The sequence below is a fragment of the Diospyros lotus genome, unplaced genomic scaffold (assembly GCF_014633365.1).
Source record: "Diospyros lotus cultivar Yz01 unplaced genomic scaffold, ASM1463336v1 superscaf1, whole genome shotgun sequence".
Classification (NCBI taxonomy): Eukaryota; Viridiplantae; Streptophyta; class Magnoliopsida; order Ericales; family Ebenaceae; genus Diospyros; species Diospyros lotus.
In genome coordinates this window covers 1,461,762-1,481,523 of record NW_026267104.1, presented here as the reverse complement: position 1 = coordinate 1,481,523, position 19,762 = coordinate 1,461,762, and the positions used below count along the sequence as shown (strand labels likewise).

Genomic DNA, 19,762 nt, shown 5'->3' with positions numbered 1-19,762 from the left:
GTCAACATAAATAAAATAATTTAAGATTAGGTTTTATTTTTATTTGTTAATTACCTTATAAATGTTTAATATTTTATATATTTGTAATATATTAATAAAAATACTTGTAAAAAAATACATTAGTCAATATATATATTATGTGTATATATAATATATTTAATAAATAAATATATATTATATATATGTATATTCAGTTCAGTTTAATTCGGTTACCCATATATTTAGTTCGGATTTTGGTTTTAATTTAGTGAAAACCATAATTAAACCATATCCATTGAAACAGTGTTTGATTTTTTTTCAAATCAAACCATTATCTAGTCAAACAATTTTTAATCACGTTGACTGACTTGATTTCAATTCGATTATCTATGAATTCAGTTACAATTGTAATCCCCACACGCCATGGTTGTGACATGAAATACAGAAATAGTACCAATTAACCAAATTAAAAAGTATTTAAAAAAACAAATTAAAAGTCGACTCTGATTGGCTGGCAGAACTAGCCAGTGGGGAGACGCACTCGTGTAGACACGGATCCATGAGTTTCTTCCAGCATCCCTAAGCTGGCTGATCGTGGTCGTACACGTGTAGGGTCCAGATTAAATCACCACATAAGGCTCATCGCGACCCAACGCATAGCTTCTTCGCCTCGCCCGAATTCATCCTCTATAAATAGATCAACCATGCTCGAGCGAGTGAGCGACAGGGGAAGAGGAGAGAGGGAGAGTACGATTTGGAGTGCCGAAATGGCGAAGCCACGGAAGTCGAAGAACGAAGACCAGAAGCCTGATAATTCGGAAGCTGTAGTTCGCCATCAGAAGCTTTGCCTCTCAATCGACATGGACAAGCATCTCGTCTACGGGTAAAATCCTAAAACCCTAGCTCCTAATTGCGTCGAGTAACTGAAACATAGAGACGTAATTGCACCGTTGAAGTTTCGATTAGGTTCATTTTTTGCCCAATCCCAATACTGTTTTGTTCTAGAACTCGTAATTTGGCGGTGCATTGATGCGGTGCCTGTTTTCGTCTCTCTCTCTCTCTCTCTCTCTCTCGATTTAGGTATACTGTTCTTGAGATCGCGGTGCCAGATAACGGGATTGTAGGGTTGCACGCCAATAATTTGGTTATCGAGAGGGTCACGGTCGATGGAGAGCCGGCGGAGTTCGAAGCTTTCCCTCACTATCAACAGTTGGATGAAGGTCGATGGTGCGCAGTGTCTTCCGTTACTTCTGCTGCTAGTGCTGCGGGGTCGGTTTATTTGTCATCTCTTGAGAATGAGTTGGTTCCGAATTTTATGATCATGTGCTCCAAGTCTGTCAAGACAGCGAGTGAACAGCAAGCACAGTCGAATTCGGAAAACGGGTGGCATTCATCTGAAGAACCCAAGCAGGTTTCTGTTTTTAAATGTTTGGATCATTTGGCTTCATATGGAAGGAGTAGACTGCGTTGTTTGCATCATTAGGTTTTATATAGTTATCTTCCTCCCTCTCCATCTTTCTCCCGCACTGGAAAAACACACCCCTCTCATGTAAATGCACTTGAAAACTCGTTTTGTTTGCAACTGGTTTACTTTCAACTGCTGTTAATGTATTTATCCCAGTAATTTGGAGTTTTCTTTTCTTTTCATTTTTTTTAATATGTTCTGCTTGACATTAAACAAGTGAAGATGGTCACAGGCGAATTTCAAGCAATATATATATCCTGTTAACAAAATGAAGGCATGACAATTCACCGTTAATAGAAAACTAGGAATGAAATCCCTTAATAAGTTAAGGAGGAAAGAAAAGATAAAAGAATAGCCAATCCACGCACAAAATCCGTGACTGGATGACCACATACTAAATCTTTGTCACGGCACACCTGTGAATGCCACTACTCCTAGCCCGGTTTGGATTAGGAGTGGGTTTCGACCAACACAAAACAGAACAGAGCAAGGGAGGGAGAGAACAAGAGTGAAGAATGAGAGAGAGAGAAGAAGAGAGCTAGGAGCAAAGGAGGAGAATCAATTCTGATATTATCATTTGATACCCCTTTCTCCAACAAGCTGGAAATATATAATACTCGATGTATGGGGACTGCTACAGCAAATCCCTCCGCCATGCGGACCGCTTCTTTGTCCTATTCTAATTCCCATCCACGTGGGAATCTTCCAGCTAATATCACTAGGGAAATTACAGCAAGAAAATAACAAAATTACAGCAAAATGGGAAATGACAATAGTAAGCAAAAGATAAACTAAGATTTTAACTATAGGATGTAGCAGTCCTAGGTCCCTTTCCGTGATAATTCCCCCCTCCTTACACCTTTCTTGTCCTCAAGAAATGCTGAGAAGACTGGTAGCTCTGGGGAATCGTGTGAGCAGGCTAGGCAGGTACTTCCAAGTATCACTTCCTGCTGCACCACCCTGCCATTTCACCAATACTTGGATGAGTGGAACCCCCTGATTATGAATTACCCGCCTATCCAAAATAGCTTCTGGTTCTTCCAGGCTGTCCTCTTCCTCAGAGATAGTGGGCATCGCGGGGTTCACTTGCTCAGTTCCTACTGTTGCTTTTAATAGGGAGACATGGAAAACTGGGTGGATTCGAGTCCCCTCTAGAAGTTGTAGTAGGCAAGCCGCCTTTCCTATCCTTTCCAATATGGTAAAAGGCCCAAAATATCTAGGGGCAAGCTTTGAGACCCGCTTTTTAGTAATAGCTTTTAAGTGGTGCTTCCTCAACCTCAGGTAGACCTTCTCCCCAACCTCAAATTTCCTATCACTTATCTTCTTATCTGCAGCTTGCTTCATCCTATTATGAGCTGTGGCCAATTCTTGTTTGAACTGCTGCAATACCTCTCTTCTTTGTTGCAAATACTCTTCTACTGAGGCTGCGGTGGAATGTTCTCCTAAAGTTGGTAGTAAAGAAGGCTTATAACCGAAGAGAGCCTCGAAGGGAGACACCTTTAAGGAAGAGTGTTGGCTGGAATTATACCACCATTGGGCTAAAGACAACCATCTGTGCCAACTCTTGGGCTGCAAGATACAGATGCACCTCAAATAATTCTCCAGACCCTGGTTTACCCGCTCGGTGTTGCCATCCGTTTGAGGATGATAGGCCGAAGACATGTTCAGCTTAACACCCAATGTCTTCATAAGTTCTTTCCATAGAGCGCTTGTAAAAACCTTGTCTTAGTCGAAGATAATAGTAGTTGGAACCCCATGCAATGCTGCCACTTGATCCATGAAAATTCTAGCCATCTCTTGGGTTATATAAGGGTGGGCCAACCCTAAAAAATGAGCAAATTTCATGAATCGATCAACCACCACCATGATACTATCTTTTCCCTCAGACCTGGGCAGCTCTTTGACAAAATTCATGGAGATGCTAGACCATGCTTGCTCGGACACCGGCAGAGGCTGTAGAAGACTCGGGTAGGCCACATTCTCAGCCTTGCACCTCCTGCAAATGTCACAGCCCAACACAAACCTTCTTAGCTCAGCTCTTAACCTGGGCCAATGGAAGAGCTGTTTCACCCGTAGGTAAGTATTTTGGATGCTGGAGTGCCCTCCCAGTGGAGATTCATGTAGTGATTGCAGGATTTTCTTCTTTAGGTCTTCTTTATTCCCAATGACAATCCTGCCCCGGTGCCTCAACATTCCATCCACCAGTGTATATCCTTCAACTCCTTCAGATCCTATGGCCAGCTTTTCCAGTAGCTCCTTCATTGCTGCATCCCCTTCATAGCTTTCGATCACCTGTTGACACCATTCAGGAATAACAGTTGTAATGGCTGCCACACTTCCCTCCTCCTAACACCTTGACAATGCATCGGCAACCACATTTTCTTTTCCCTTCCGGTATTGTATCAAGTAGCCTAAGCCCATCAACTTGGCCATGCCCTTCCTTTGCAACTATGTTTGTAGTTTTTGCTGTAGTAAAAACTTCAAACTCTCGTGGTCTGTTTTAATTATAAATCTCCTTGTTTCCAAGTAATACCTTCATTTGTCAACAACCATTAGTATCGCAATGAACTCCTTCTCATATATGCTCAGCCCCACATGTTTTGGGCCCAATGCTTGGCTCAAAAATGCCAAGGGCCTCCTTTCTTACACCAGGATTGCCCCCACACCTGTTTCACACACGTCAGTCTCCAAAACAAAGGGCTTGCTAAAATCAGGTAGCCCTAATACCAGCACTTTACTCGTGGCCTTCTTAAGCTCCTCAAAAGCCCTCTCCGCTTCTGGTCCCCAGCTAAAATTTCCCTTTTTCAGTAGTTCCGTTAGTGGATTGCTGAGAATTCCATAACTTTTGACAAACTGCCGGTAATACCCGGTTAGGTCTAGGAACCCCCTCAAGGATCTCATGGACTGAGGCTTCAGCCAGGACACCATCGCCTCCACCTTCTTTGGGTCCGTACTAACCCCTCCCTTGGATATAATGTGCCCTAAATATTCCACTTGCCCTTGACCAAATGCACAATTAGATTTTTTAATGAAAAGCTGGTTAGACTGGAGGACATCCAAGGTGATTTTGGGGTGAACTAGGTGTTGGCTAAGGGAAGGGCTGTAGACTAATATGTCATCAGAGAACACAAGGATAAATTTTTGAAGATAGGGTTCAAATATCCGGTTCATTAGGGACCTGAAAGGTGGCCGGGGCATTGGTAAGCCCAAATGGCATTACCAAGAACTCAAAGTGTCCGTGGTGGGTCCTAAAGGTTGTCTTATGTACATCTTTCGGTCTCATCCTAATTTGATGATACCTCGAACGCAAATCAAGCTTTGAAAAGATTTGGGTGTGGTGAAGTTCATCTAGGAGGTCTTCCACCAAGGGTATAAGGAATTTATCTTTGATGGTTATAGCATTAAGTTGGCGATAGTCCACACAAAATCGCTATAACTTATCTTTCTTTTTGACTAATAGGACGAGTGAAGCAAAGGGGCTTTGGCTGGACCTGATAATAGACTGTTGAAGCATTTCCCTAACCATTTTCTCTATTTTAGTCTTTTGGAGGGGTGGGTACCGATAGGATCTTACATTGATGGGTTCAGTATTTGGCTTTAGGTGAATGATATAGTCATATGGTTCTGGTGGGAGGTAGGGAATTAGGTTCCATGCAAAGGTCCTCATAATCTGCCAGCAGTTCATTAATGCAATTTAAGTGGTTTACCTGGTCAGGGAGCTCCTCGGTTGAGCTGATCGTCAGGTAGGCCTTCCTATGCCCTCCTGGAAATTCCTCCGAAGTTATGATTGAAAAGAGACTGGCCAGCTGACTCCATTTCCCCTTGAGCACCTTCTACAACCTCCTTCCTGTTATCATTTTGCGTGTTCTAGCTTCCTTACCTCCTGTCAGTATCATTCTCTTTCTTTCCTTTTCAAATGACACCTCCATTCGGTTAAAATCAAAACTAATCGGGCTTACCCCCTTCATCCAATCCCCCCCCCCCCCGCACTACCTCACATCCCCCTAGTCATAACAATCTGAGGTTTGCTTCGAATCGTTCGCCTTGCATCTCCCAGCAGAACCCATTGCAAGCTAATGTACTCATCACTTACTGGCCATTGGCCACGGTCACACTCAAAGGGGGCGTTCCCGTGAGCTGACACCCTAGCTTCTTGGTCGTGCCTTCATCTAAAAAGTTGTGGGTACTCCCACTATCAATTAAGACCATCAAGCCTTTCCCTTTAACCTGTCCTTCTACCTTCATTATTTTGCTGTTGGGTATCCCCTTCAAGGCATGGATGAATATCTCCCCATTATCCTCCTTGGCCTCGTCCTCCTCTTCTTCTTCCATTACTGCTTGTTCAGATTCCTCATTACTTTCTTGCAACAGTATTTGTCTCTTACACTGATGGCCCACATGGTATTTCTCTCCACATCGGAAGCACAATCCCGCCAACCTTCTCTGCTCCCTTAGTTGTTCTTTAAAAGAAGTTGGGTTGGGGCTTGCCACCCCTCTCACCCCGCTATTTCCTCTCATCTGTTCCCGGTTGGGGTGTCTTCCAACAACATTAGATGGGCCTCCCACAGCGCCCCTCGTTTGCTGCCTTTGCTTCCTCATTAAGCTTCCACCACCAACTCTTGCAGCCTAGCATTTTCGGAGGCTTGCTCAACTAACTGGGGCCTCAACACCTTCACCATTGGTCTGAGCTCGTCATTAAGGCCACTTAAATAACTTGACACAAAATAGGCCTCCGAGAGGTGAGGATTATGCTGGATCATGAAAGATCTCAATTCCTCAAAGCGTTTCTGGTAGCTCTCCACACTTCTGGTTTGCCTCAATTTGTTAAATTCCTCCACAATATCCTCCATACTTCTTTCCTCGAACCTCTCGCACACCTTCTTAGAGAATTCCTCCCAAGTGTAGGTCCTTCCTCGCCTAAGGCTTCCTTGATACCAGGCGTCCACCATCTCATTGAAATGAACCGTAGCTAGGGGTATTCTCTGCCCTTCGGGGATTCCATACCACTCAAACATCTTTTCACATTTCCTCAGCCACCACCGAGGATTAACTCCCTCGAAGGTGGGAATATCCATCCGAGGCATCAGAAATCATGAGTGATGAATTACAGGTATGTCCTGAGCCCTGTCCATCAACCTAGCTAGCTCCTCTTTTGGGTCCGCTTCAATCTCCGAGGTTTCGCGTTCTCCGTTAGTTTCATTCCTATGTAGGATTGGTTCTATGTGTTCTCGAAGTGGAGAATCAGGGGACAGCCTTACTCGGTTTTGGCGAGCGAACATAACCATGAACTGTTGCACTTAAGCACTCAGTTCGTCTCGCACCCGTGCGGTGGACCCTTCCAGCCTATGCTCCATTCCATTCATGGAGTTCTCCACTCGTCTGTCCAACGTCATGATCGCCTCGTGGCTACGGGTAGCTCCTAACTCCAGCTGGTTTATCCGATTTTGACAATCGGTCATGGCCGAACTGGTCTGCTGCAATTGCGATTCCAAATTCTTCATACGAGTCCCTTCTGCCATTACCAACTTCCCTCTCAATCGGCCAAGGAAAGGTTGCTCTGATTCCAAATTGTCACGGCACACCCGTGAATGCCACTACTCCTAGCCCGGTTTGGATTAGGAGTGGGTTTCAACCAACACAAAACAGAACAGAGCAAGGGAGGGAGAGAACAAGAGTGAAGAATGAGAGAGAGAGAAGAAGAGAGCTAGGAGCAGAGGAGGAGAATCAATTCTGATATTATCATTTGATACCCCTTTCTCCAACAAGCTGGAAATATATAACACTCAGTGTGTGGGGACTGTTACAGCAGATCCCTCTTCCATGCGGTTATAACCGCTTCTTTGTCCTATTCTAATTCCCATCCGCGTGGGAATCTTCCAGCTAATATCACTAGGGAAATTACAACAAGAAAATAACAAAATTACAGCAAAATGGGAATGACAATAGTAAGCAAAAGATAAACCAAGATTTTAACTATAGGATGTAGCAGTCCTAGGTCCCCTTCCGTGACAATCTCGTACAAGATTTCATGATAGAGATCCACAGGAGATGGCTTGGTGCATCTTCTTTTTCCTTGGTGTTATTTAGGAACTCCTTGAAGCTAAGGTGCACATGAATCTCTTTCAAAATTTTCTACTAGAAGAAATTCATGAGGGGGTTTACATGTCTTTGGTTTCTCATGTAGGTTATGTTGGGTGCAGAATGTGAAACTGGTACGGATTGACTATTGGGTAGAGAAAGCTGAAACTGGAATTCATTTTGAGAATGGTATTCTACACACTGATAATCAGATAAGGCGTGCATGCTGTTGGTTCCCCTGTATGGAAGAAAGTTCTCAGTGCTGTTGGTATGAACAGTTTTAATTGGCCATAATTATGTTTGATCTATGGTTTTTTTTGGGGTCTAAAATTATTTTGAATTGTGTTATTGTTTTCCAGCTATGATATGGAGTTTACTGTTCCCACCAATTTTGTGGCAGCTAGCAATGGAAATTTACTATATCAGGTGAGATTAATGCATTGATGGTAATTTTTAAGGGTGTGGTATGTGAGCCAAAGTGTATGATCTTGTTGAATGCTTAATTGTAGGATATGATATGCAGCTAAAATACATGAACATACGGGCTTGTGATACTTTCTTTATGAACTGAGTTTTGCTTGTCCGATGTTAATATCATATGATGGTAGTAATTTTACATACTCTTTACTGTCACTGTTCTTTTTCTAGACTTCCTTAGTGATGGCTTCTCTATTGAGAATGATGCTGTTATATGGGGAAGATTCTCAGCTAGTTATATTATCTTTATAACATGTCTATATTAGTTTTACAGGTTTTGAGCAAGGATGGTGCGAGTAAAACATATGTATATAGGCTAAATGTACCAGTTGCTGCACGGTGGATATCGCTTGCAGTTGCACCATTTGAAATCTTTCCTGATCGTCATAGTAGTTTTCTGTCATACATGTGTTTGCCAGCAAATCTTTCAAAGTTGCAAAACACTGTGGGATTTTTTCATACTGCATTCAGCCATTATGAAGATTACCTCTCTGCGTCTTTTCCATTTGGGTCATACACACAAGTTTTTATTGCTCCAGAAATGGCAATATCCTCAATGAGTTTGGGTGCCTCCATGACCATCTTAAGTTCTCAAATTCTATATGACGAGAAGGTCATTGATCAGGTATGATACAATTGGTTTATTGGTTCTATGATGATAAATTATGTTTGTTGGTTTTTGCTTTCTAGGTGCCGTTTCATCTCTATTAAAGATAGTTTTAATTAAAAAAATTCTTAAATAGGCCAAATTGTATTAAGGAACCTTTTTGAGTGAAGATCTCAACATATAACCTTATTTGCGGACCTTAGGGTGCAAGAGCATGAATTAGAAAAGGGGGTGATATGCACATTCAGTATGGTATAATGACAGCTTACAAATTCAATTGTTTGTGCACACACACTTAATTTGAATTTCATTTAGGGCAATTGTTAAGTTACAGATTGCCAAACTTTAGAACTGCATCACAAGAATATGGTTCCTTTTCACCAGGTGATCTTCTAAGCATTTAGGACTGTTCAGTGTTATTAAAGTTTGGTGCACCCAGGCACATCTCAGGCTTATGTGCTCCTGGGCTTTTTTTAAACTGTTTTTATGGTTTTTATTTTACTGTTTATTACTTTATTTATTTTTTTACTGTTTAGGGTTTAAATTTATTGTTTCAACTACAAATTTGACAATGAGTAAAATGGCTATTACTTTAAATTCACCAATTGAATTTGAACTAGATGAAGATGGAGAGGGAGATGATGTGGAAGAAGATATCAGAGATGATGCTTTTAAAGATGAAAATATGAAAATGTTTGATCTTGATGATGAGAATGATTTTTAAATTTTTTAAAATGCATAATTAGTTAATATTGATTAAGATTTGAGACCTATAAATTGTTTTAAGATTTAATTTAAGTTGATTTAAAGACTTTTAGATTGCATCTTTTAGCATTTTTTATTGTTCTTTTCATTAGTATATGTTGAATTTTTTAATTTCCTTGATAACATACTTGTAAATATGTTATTAGGAGTTATGATATATTTTATATCTTATTCTTCAATTAGGATATATATTTTTCTTTTTTTATTAGTTAACATGCACCCAGTTCCATCAGGCACACCTTGCCTTGCGCCTTAAGCTCCAACACTCTTTTGAGCCTTGGGCCTTTAATAACACTGAGACTATTGTTCCTCTCCTTCCTTTGTTCGTAAATGTGTTTAAGCCACCTTTTGATACGTAATTCCTTTTTTTGTGTGTTTTCCGGTGAGCTTTAGGTGGATTCCTATATTTGTTTGCTGGCTGTGTTAAGATATTTTAATTGATGAAAAGATGAATAATCCTTGCATAAGAAAATTATTAAGAATCTTAATGTCTCATTTATATTGATGTTGCTGCTTGTCAGATCAACTCTACACCAGCTATTTAAATCTTCTCATTGTCTCCCTCTAGAACTAAATCTCTATTTGAATCTCCAAAGGCCAACCTATCAAGATGATATATTTCTCCCTTTGAAGATCAGGCTCCTCTTTATTTATTCTCTTCAGGTGACATATTGAATCTTCACAATCTTTTCCTAATCAAGCTCTCCATGATATTCTCCAACTGCCAACCTCATATGTTGGGACGTTGTGTCTTCATAATCTCTCCCTTTAGCATGCACTCTTGCTGCTATGTGAAGATAAGGTCTGCTTTTTTGCTTCTTTTAATCATGTTGAATTCTTTGGAAGCTGATCCTTAAATTTGGATTTCAATCACTTAGGTTGGGCTGGACCAAAGTCTGTCTTATGTGTTGTCAGCACCTCTGGGGCTGACAAGGTTGGTAATGGAATTCGAGAGAATTCCGGTGAATCGTGAAGAGAAGGGGAGAGAGAGAAAGTGGGGGAAGAGAGAGAGAGATAACAGAAATGAGAGAGAAAATGTAAAATATTCTCATTAATCATTGGGAGCATGGCTCTAGTACACTCAACTTTATAGGCTGTTAGGGAATTCTTCTAGAAGGCATGCTGTGACTCAGCATGCCCTACTACCTTGCTGAGGCTCATCCAACGGAATTACAAAATAGGATGGACCCTTCTACCCCTCTGCCTTGCTAGCTACGTGACAAATTCCCCCCTCCTTAAAACATTTCTTGTCCTCAAGAAATTACAAGAGCTTAGCCACACGAGGGAACTGTTTGAGTAACTCCGGAAGGTATTCCCAGGTTGTGTCATTCGGGGGCCGATTGCTCCATTGAACCTGCACTTGAATCAAGCATAAGGACCCTTGGTAGATGACCCTCATGTCAATAATGGCCATAGGTTCAGATTCCCCTAGGTTCTCCTCCTCCAAGTTGGGTGGTTCGGCACTTACCACTTCATGTGGCCCTACAGATTTCTTGAGTAATGATACATGGAAGACCGGATGGATGCCTACTCCGTCTGGTAGCTGTAATCTATACACTGAACTTCCAACCTTAGCTCTTATTTGGAAATGGCCGAAATATTTAGGTCCTAGCTTAGAAGGGCGCTTGCCCGTGAACAGTGGTTGTTGAAATCGCCTAACCTTTAAGTAGACAGAATCCCCTTCTTCAAAATTCCTTTCAGTTCTCCTCCGGTCTGCCAGTTGCTTCATTCGATTTTGTGCCACCGTTAATTCTTGTTTAATAATCAGGAGGGCTTCCTGTCTTTGCCTCAAGTATCTATCCACATCCCTTTCCACATTGGAGTAGTGCATCACTGCTGGAATGAGCGGCGGTTTGTACCCAAAGAGTGCCTCGAAAGGCAATCGCTTGAGTGAGCTGTGGAAGTTCAAGTTGTAGCACCATTGAGCTAAGGGCAACTATTGATTCCAGCTTTTCGGCCTTGTGAAACACACACACCGTAGGTAAGCCTCCAAGCACTGATTTACTCTTTTGGTTTGTCTATCCGTCTCCAGATGGTAGGTTGTAGACATATGTAGGCCAACTCCTAGCTGTTTGAACAGTTCTCTCCAAAAGTTGCTTGTAAATATCTTGTCCCTGTCGGAGGTGATGGACAAGGGTAAGCCATGTATCTTGACCACCGAATCTAGCAATATCCTGGCCACCCCAGAAGCTGTAAAGGGGTGAGCTAGGCTAAGGAAATACCCAAATTTCGTCAGTTTATCCACCACTACGAGTATGGTGCTCTTCCCTTCGGATCGGGGTAGTCCTTCCACAAAATTCATGGAAATTCTTTGCCATGCTTGGTCTGGTATTTCCAAGGGTTGAAGTAAACCAGGGTAGGGAACTTGCTCGTGTTTGCATTTTTGGCAGACTGAACAGGCTAGAACATAGGCCGCCACTTCCTTCTTCATTCCTGGCCAATAGAATAACTGTCTCACCTTGTTGTAGGTTACATTTAGGCCGGAGTGTCCTCCAATGGGGGATGTATGCAGGGCTTGTAAGATTCGAGTCCGTAGTTCAGGGTCTTCCCCAATCACCATCTGCCCACGATACCTCAATAGCCCCGCCTTCAATGTGTACCCTTTTTGCTCACCCCCATCTACGGCGAGGCTGGTCATGAGTTTTTGAGCCCAGGGTGTCTCTTCATAGCTGCGTGACACTTCTTTGATCTAATTGGGAACAAGTACAGAGACTACTTGGCATTCCCCATTTTCTTCTCTTTTGGATAGTGCATTAGCCACTGTATTTTCTTTGCCCTTGCGGCACTGGATGCTGTAATCCAACCCTAACAGCTTGGTTACCCCTTTTCTTTGTAATTGTGTGTGTAACCTTTGTTCTCCTAAGAACTTGAGGCTTTCATGGTCGGTCTTGATAATAAACGAGTTTCCCTCCAAATAACACCTCCATTTGTCTACTGCCATTAGCATAGCTAGTAATTCCTTATCATAGATGCTTAGTCCCAGGTGTTTGGGAGCTAAAGCCTGGCTAAGGAAGGTTATCGGCCTACCATCCTACACCAACACTGCTCCCACTCCCGTGTCACATGCATTTGTTTCCAATATGAAAGGCTTGGAAAAATTTGGTAGGGCTAGAATTAGAGCTTGAGTCATAGCCTCCTTTAAAGAACTGAAGGCGGCTGCTGCTGCCTCCGCTCCCCATTCAAAACCATTCTTCTTGAGCAGTTCGGTCAATGGCTTGCTAATTATTCCATACCTCTTGATGAACTTTCTGTAATAGCAGTTAGCCCCAAAAAACCCCGCAGTTCCTTCACAGTCTTAGGGGTAGGCCACTCCACCATGGCAGTAATTTTTTTGGGATCAGTAAGCACGCCCTCTCCAGTGATTATGTGCCCAAGGTATTCCACCTTTCCCTCTGCGAAGATACATTTAGACTTTTTGACATACAATTGGTTAGATTTGAGGACTTGGAATGTGGTTTTGAGGTGGGATAGATGTTGTTCCATGGTTGGGCTATAAACTAAAATATCATCGAAGAAAACAAGGATAAATTTTCTGAGATATGGGCAAAAAATGTGATTCATGAGGGCCTGAAATGTTGTAGGGGCATTGGTTAGGCCCAATGGCATTACTAGGAACTCATAGTGCCCTTGGTGTGTGCGAAAGGCAGTTTTGGGGATATCCGAGGCATTCATTCGGATCTGGTGATAACCAGATCTGAGGTCTAGCTTTGAAAATATTGTAGCTCCTGATAATTCGTCAAGTAGGTCATCTATGATAGGAATGGAGAACTTGTTTTTGATGGTGTAGGTGTTTAGTTGTCTATAGTCAACACAAAACCTCCAACTATCATTTTTTTTTTTTTTTTACTAGGAGAACAGGGGAGGCAAATGGGTTTTGGCTCTGCTGAATGACCTTTTTGGACAGCATTTCTTTTACTAGACGTTCAATCTCAACCTTCTGGAACGGGGAATAACGGTAAGAACGGACATTGATAGGTTCGATGTTTGGCTTAAGATGAATGGTATGTTCTAAAAATCGGTCTGGAGGTAAGGAGGTGGGTTCCAAGAACAGTTCCTCAAATTCAACAAATAGAGAATGTAAAGAGTCAGTAAATGGTACCTCGCTCGGGGCATTGGCTGATGCCTGTAACTTGAACCACGGACTGCCCATTGTGTCCTCTATCGACCTACCTTTGCACATCTCAACGGCATAGACCGAATGGAGCTGTGCAATGGTTCCTTCGTCCTGCTCCATGAGCTTCTGCAGGTGGCTACCTGAGATTGCCCTGCACTCTCCTCCATCCCCGCTTCCTGTTAATGTTACCCTTCGTCCTCTTTTATCAAAAGTCACCTCTAGCGTGTTGAAATCAAATATGAGAGGGCTGACTTTCTTCATCCAATCTACCCCCAAAACTACTTGACATCCACCTAGCTGTAAAATCCTCAGTTCTGCCAAAAACTCATGCCCTTGCATTCTCCATGTAAACCCTTGGCACTTGTATCGGCTGATCATCTTGTGACCATTAGCAACCGTGACATATAGAGGAATGGTGGGTTGGAGGACACATAGTAGTTCCTTGGCTGTGCTTTCATCCAAGAAACTATGCGAACTGCCACTATCTATTAATATCAGAAGTTTCCTTTTCCCAGCATTACCTCTTATTTTGATTGTTTTCTTCGAAGGGTGGCCCTCCAAGGCGTGAAGTGAAATCTGTCTCCTTCCTCTTCTTCCATTTGCTCGTCGGCCATATCATCTCCACCTTCGTCATCTTCCCCTTCCATTTGCATTAGTGCTCTTTTGCACTGGTGCCCCACTGTATATTTCTCCCCACATTTAAAACACAAGCCCATTTGTCTTTTTTGATCCCATGTAAGGGACCGTAGGGGACTAGCTGCAATCGGGGTCTTTGGTGAGTAGCTTCCCTTCTGCATTTGGGAATTGCCAACCTTCTGACTCCCCCTTGCCACCCCACTCCAGACCCTTTTTGTAAGAGTCTATGCTTTTGAGCGAAGGCCTCTAGGGACAACTCATGCAGGTGAGCCTTCTCGGCCGCTTGCCTGACTGTCGTGGGTTGTAGCATTTTTACCATGGGCCGAAGCTCATCATGCAGTCCACTAAGGAAGCTGGACACAAAATACTGCTCGTCTAGCATTGGGTGGGCATGTCCTAACCTCGATTTCACCTCCTCAAATCGGGCCTGGTACTCCTCCACTATCCCATCTTGCCTCAGCTTATTAAACTGCTCCCCACATCCGTCAAGCTGCTTTCCCCGAACCTGGCACAAAATTCCTTGACAAACCCTAGCCATCTCCATTCCTGACGTCTAGCACTCCAGCTTTGAAACCATGAATCTGCTGCATCGTTCAAGTATGCAGCAACCATGTTGACCTTGTTTTCTTCCATCACCTGATAGTGATAGAAAAAGCGTTCGCACCTTCTTATCCACCAACGAGGCTTCACTCCTTCGAACACTGGTATCTCCATCTTTGGGACGGGAATGTTATTTGCAGCACCTAAGCCTCCTCTCATGGTCGCCTCTCCGGCAGGTTCCATCCTCTTGTCTCTATCTTCACGGCCTCGTGTTGCTTGGAAGATGGGAGCAGTAGCTGTTCTTGGTGGAAAATTCACTGGTAAGGTCGCGTTTGGCTGTCGAGAAAAAAATGGCCAATGCAGCGTTCAACTGCTGGCTTAGTCTCGTAAACTCCACTCGGAGATGAGCGAAGTCATCCCTCAAATTTTGCTCCATTTTGATAACATCTGACCTCATCCTGCTTATGTCTTCGTGGGTATTTCTAATACCCACTTCTATCGTTTCCAACCTTTCCTTCACCAGCTCTTGGCCATGTCGCACTCCTTCGTCTATGGCGTCTAAGTGAGCTTCCATTTGTTTCATGCGGGTACCTTCCGCCATAGTCGTTGGTTGCAGCTTGTCGATCTTGGACTGTAGGCTCTGATACCAATTGTCAGCACCTCCGGGGCTAACAAGGCTAGGAATGGAATTCGAGAGAATTTTGGTGAATCGGGAAGAGAAGGGGAGAGAGAGAATGTGGGGGAAGAGAGAGAGAGATAATAGAAAGGAGAGAGAAAATGTAAAATATTCTCATTAATCATTGGGAGCATGGCTCCAGTACACTCAGCTTTATAGGCTGTTAGGGTATTCTTCTGGAAGGCATGCTGTGACTGAGCATGCCCTACTACCCTGCCGAGGCTCATCCAATGGAATTACAAAATAGGATGGACCCTTCTACCCCTCTACCTTGCTAGCTACGTGACATGTGTGTCTTCTAGGACATGTGGATTATGGGGTAGAGCTATGGGTCATTAAGTCATGAGTTTGTCTTGACTAGTTATTATGGAGAGAGATGCTCTTGACAATTCCATGATGCAAGGCATGGTGCCTTTTACTATCTCTATAATTGCTCGTTAACCCCTTTACCCCATTATATGGTATTAGAATCTTAACCCATGTCTGTAGGACATGGGTCCTGTAGACATCAACTGTTGCCTGGAACTTTTGAGAGGGAGGGAGGCCAACTACTGCATGGCCCCCTCATTACTCCTACAATTCCATGGCTCAAGACATGGTGCCTTTATTATCGCTATTCTCTATACTTGCCTATTATATCCCATTAATGTGGTATTTACATCTTAACTCTATGCCCATGCCCTTTAGACATAAACTTTATGGCCTGGAACTTCCACCATAATTAGGGCTCCTCAAATTGTTGGAAGCATAATGTGAATGCTTAGCTGTCTCTCCACTTCCACTCTTCCTTTGGTGATTGCCTAGTTCTTTCTTCTTTGCCCAGCTCTGGCAATCTTTTAGTATGCTTGATGCCTATGGTAATTGCTAATAGTTTTTACTCTCTTTACACTATACTCCACTTGGGAAGAAGTGTAGTATTGATTGAGTACAACTTACCACGTCTTCTCAGGACTCCTTTTAGTCAACCTATTAAAAACTATGATACCTTGGTTGCTTGTGATACTTTTATGCTAATCAGTTTCAAGAGAAACTTGTGGTATAGATTACTTTCTCTTTCAGGCGTGCCCAGTTTTGGGAAAAAAATTCATGAATAGGATACAATTAGTACATATTTGGAAGTGTCTGCCCAATGTTGGTATATTGCATGGCATGGCAACACACATTTGTGGAAGTTCTCATATTTCTTAGTTTAACGACATAACTCTTATGGGGAATGATGCTCTGCCACTCACCTGGTAATCTTGTCTGTGGTGTTTTTTCAGTCGAGGTCATATTGCAATCTATCACCTTGTGGACAAGGTGAGGGAGAAAAATGATATGAGTGTGTCAATGTAGATAACTACAGATAATCTTAATTAATTGAAATGAAGAAGTGGTAAGAATGTCATGAGATTTAATAATGGGGGGGGGGGGGGGGGGCGCAAGTGTAACTAACAATTGTAGAAGGTAGCGGGAAGAGTGGTTAGTTAGTTAAGCAAGTGGATTTCAATTTTTTGTAAATAAGGCAAGTGGCCTATGGCGCCTAAGGATGGCACCAGCAGTATAAATAGCTCCAATACCATCATACCAAATCACTTAGAGAATTATCAATACAATCATTCTCTCCCTCCATCTCTCTCTCTCTCTCTCTCTCTTCCTTCCTTCGAACCGTCTGATTCTTCTACATTCCTCTCGGCTGAAGAGGAATTCAACTTGTCAGAATCGGAGTTCTGACAAAAAAATACATGAATTCCCGGCCCATGGTGGGCAGTCATTAAATAAACTGTATTTTCTTAGTTTCTGGTACTAATGGGTGTACCATAAATAAAATGTTAATTTGACAGTGTTAAAGGAAAAAAAATATTGATTTTCTACATGTGCAAGAGAGATTTTATGGCCATTGGGACTGATCTGTTGAGTTTGGGAAGTCCAAGCAATCCTTGTAGTATTTCCCCTTGCAATTTTAGTAGTGAACTTATTGATATTTCAATATGAGTAGTGACTGTGACCTTGATTCTTGTGTCCAACTGTGGCAGGAACATATTCTTCATATCTGGATTTGTTTTTCAGGTTTGAATTTATCAGTTATAAATTTTCTTACAGACCATAGAGACCAGGATTAAACTTGCTTTTGCCCTTGCAAGACAGTGGTTTGGTGTATATATTACTGCTGAAGCCCCAAGTGATGGTAAGCTGCAAATACACTTCTGGTGCTGCTTTAAAATCAAATTCATATTATATATTGTCTTAATATGATAAAACCATTCGTTTTTACATGCTTTGTTAATGCTTATTCGTAGAGTGGTTACTGGATGGGCTTGCTGGGTTTCTAACCGATTTATTTATCAAGCGGTTTCTGGGTAACAATGAAGCACGCTATCGGCGATACAAGGTCTGCATACTTCATTGCAGCATATTTTAAACCACTTCAATTTTAAATGGCTAATTTACATAATGTAATGACCACTAGATCATAATACTTCTGAAGTGCACTTAGAAATTACAACACAAGGTGTTTATGCTTCACATGCCTAGTGTCATGATTTTGAAAGTAGCATACGAATACTGAGGTCACCACCTTCTAACAGCATAAAAGATGATTAGCAACATCTATACCTGTGTTGTATACCGTTTTCCTCCAATCTTAAAGTCGGGCAGATTTGATGGTGGAAGTACAAATTAACCATTCAGCCAAGCCTGTTTGACACAGGGTAGGAAGCGATTTAGACCAGTTTCAGGTTGAAACTAAAGACAGGATCAAATTTAAGAGAAGAAATCTGATATTATTCTAAAGCTACTCTCTAATACTTAGAACAAGAATATTTATATGCTAACCTAAACCTTAATTCATCAGGAAAAGGAATTCCTAGCTGAATCAGGAAGAGAAAAACAAAAGCCAAATCGTGACTAAAGTAGAAAACTGAAATTCTAATTGAAGTAGAAAACTAAAACTGAAATCCTAACTGCAGTAGGAAATCCTAATTGCGGTAGGAAAACAGGAAATCCTAATTGCAATAGGAAAACTGAAAGGCATCCTAATCGCAGTAGGAAATCGAAAGGCTCATCTGGCTTCTTTCGGACTCTTATGGGCTGGATGTTCCAAGTCACTATTCCACTTGGTTTGATGTATGAAAGTACTTGTCAACAGAAAAAATAAAGATGTGAAGGGAAAAGGCATTGAAAGACAATGATGCTCTTTCTTCATCCAGGCAAATTGGAGTAAATAATTATCATCTGGGGAAATGGTTGGGAGAAGATCAAATGCTGTTTGTTGGGAAAACTCTGTGTAATTTGTTTCATTGCAGCTTCTAAAATCTCTATGCGCTATGCATGAAACCTTGTCTTTCCCTGCACCTACCTACTCATGAAATAGTGAAGCAGTGTGACAACATGGATAATGTCACAAGAGTGGAACATAACTGGCTTCCAAATTTCTCTCCTTGCACTTACAGTAATGTTGCAATTGTTGAGATCAATATTAATTGATTTCATGGTGGTAAAATTTAAATTGCAGCAGTTCAAAATGATGTGTGACTGGATCTTGTAAAGATCTTCAGTCTGACTTTTGAACATCAAGCATTTACATTAGCTAGTTGCATAGCACCTTATGTGCAAGAGGCCCCATCACTTTGTGATGGGTCAGGGGAGGATCAAAATTGTATGCAGTCTTCCCTTGTAACTGCTGGTGGTACAGCCAGTCTTCCTGAGTGCAAGGGGCTCCACTCTTGTGTGGTACAACCAGTTAAGGGGAAGAGACTGCATACAATTTTGATCCCCCCCCCCCCCCCCCCCCACCCTCTAAAAAGTGTGGAGCCTCTTGCACTGAGGAATGCAACTAGTTAACGTTGTGAATGCTTTTAAGGTCCCACCCCTACTCCCCCCCGCTTGTGTGCAGGTGTGCACGGATACCAGTTAACTGAAGTTTTCTTTTCCCTTAACTGCAGGCAAATTGTGCTGTTTGCAAAGCTGATGATAGTGGTGCAACTGCATTAAGCTCCTCTACTTCTTCTAATGATTTGTATGGAACCCAGTGCATTGGTTTATATGGCAAAATACGATCTTGGAAGTCTGTAAGTGGTACCCACATTCCTGTTGATTTTGTTAATTTCTGATTGCCTTCTATTTTGACATATATGCATAATAGGTGGCTGTCCTTCAAATGCTGGAAAAGCAGATGGGGCCAGAGTCTTTTCGTAAAGTAAGTTGATCATCTTTTACTGTAGTCTGTTAGCTAGTTTTCTGCAGTCAAAGGAAGAATCTACTTACTCTTCCATTTTTCCCTGTTCTTTTGTTTAACACTGTTTGTCTAGTCTGAGCTAGTTTGCAATTAAATTTTGGTGGTTGTGTACTTTTAAAAAAAGTGGATATTTTTTATTGTCAGACAGCCAACTGAGTGCTGTTGTGTTGGCGGGACACTGCAGCCACAATATTTTTGGTCCTGTTAAG

General features: G+C 42.1%; 1 protein-coding gene across 3 annotated transcripts in view; it reads left to right on the top strand.

The window, feature by feature from the left end:
- Positions 1-685: 685 nt before the first annotated feature.
- LOC127793224 (transcription initiation factor TFIID subunit 2) overlaps positions 686-19,762 on the top strand; it is a 53,920-nt gene continuing 34,843 nt past the window's right edge. Inside the window, exons 1-9 of one of the 3 annotated variants that reach the window (XM_052324031.1) lie at positions 686-862; positions 1,060-1,390; positions 7,645-7,790; positions 7,882-7,948; positions 8,274-8,624; positions 17,420-17,504; positions 17,617-17,708; positions 19,261-19,386; positions 19,461-19,514. In XM_052324031.1, coding sequence (XP_052179991.1) covers positions 747-862; positions 1,060-1,390; positions 7,645-7,790; positions 7,882-7,948; positions 8,274-8,624; positions 17,420-17,504; positions 17,617-17,708; positions 19,261-19,386; positions 19,461-19,514 — 1,368 coding nt within the window. In that variant the 5' untranslated portion in view covers positions 686-746. Of the gene's footprint in view, positions 863-1,059; positions 1,391-7,628; positions 7,791-7,881; positions 7,949-8,273; positions 8,625-17,419; positions 17,505-17,616; positions 17,709-19,260; positions 19,387-19,460; positions 19,515-19,762 lie in introns of those variants that run through there. The other 2 variants (XM_052324029.1, XM_052324030.1) reach the window with 2 other exon arrangements.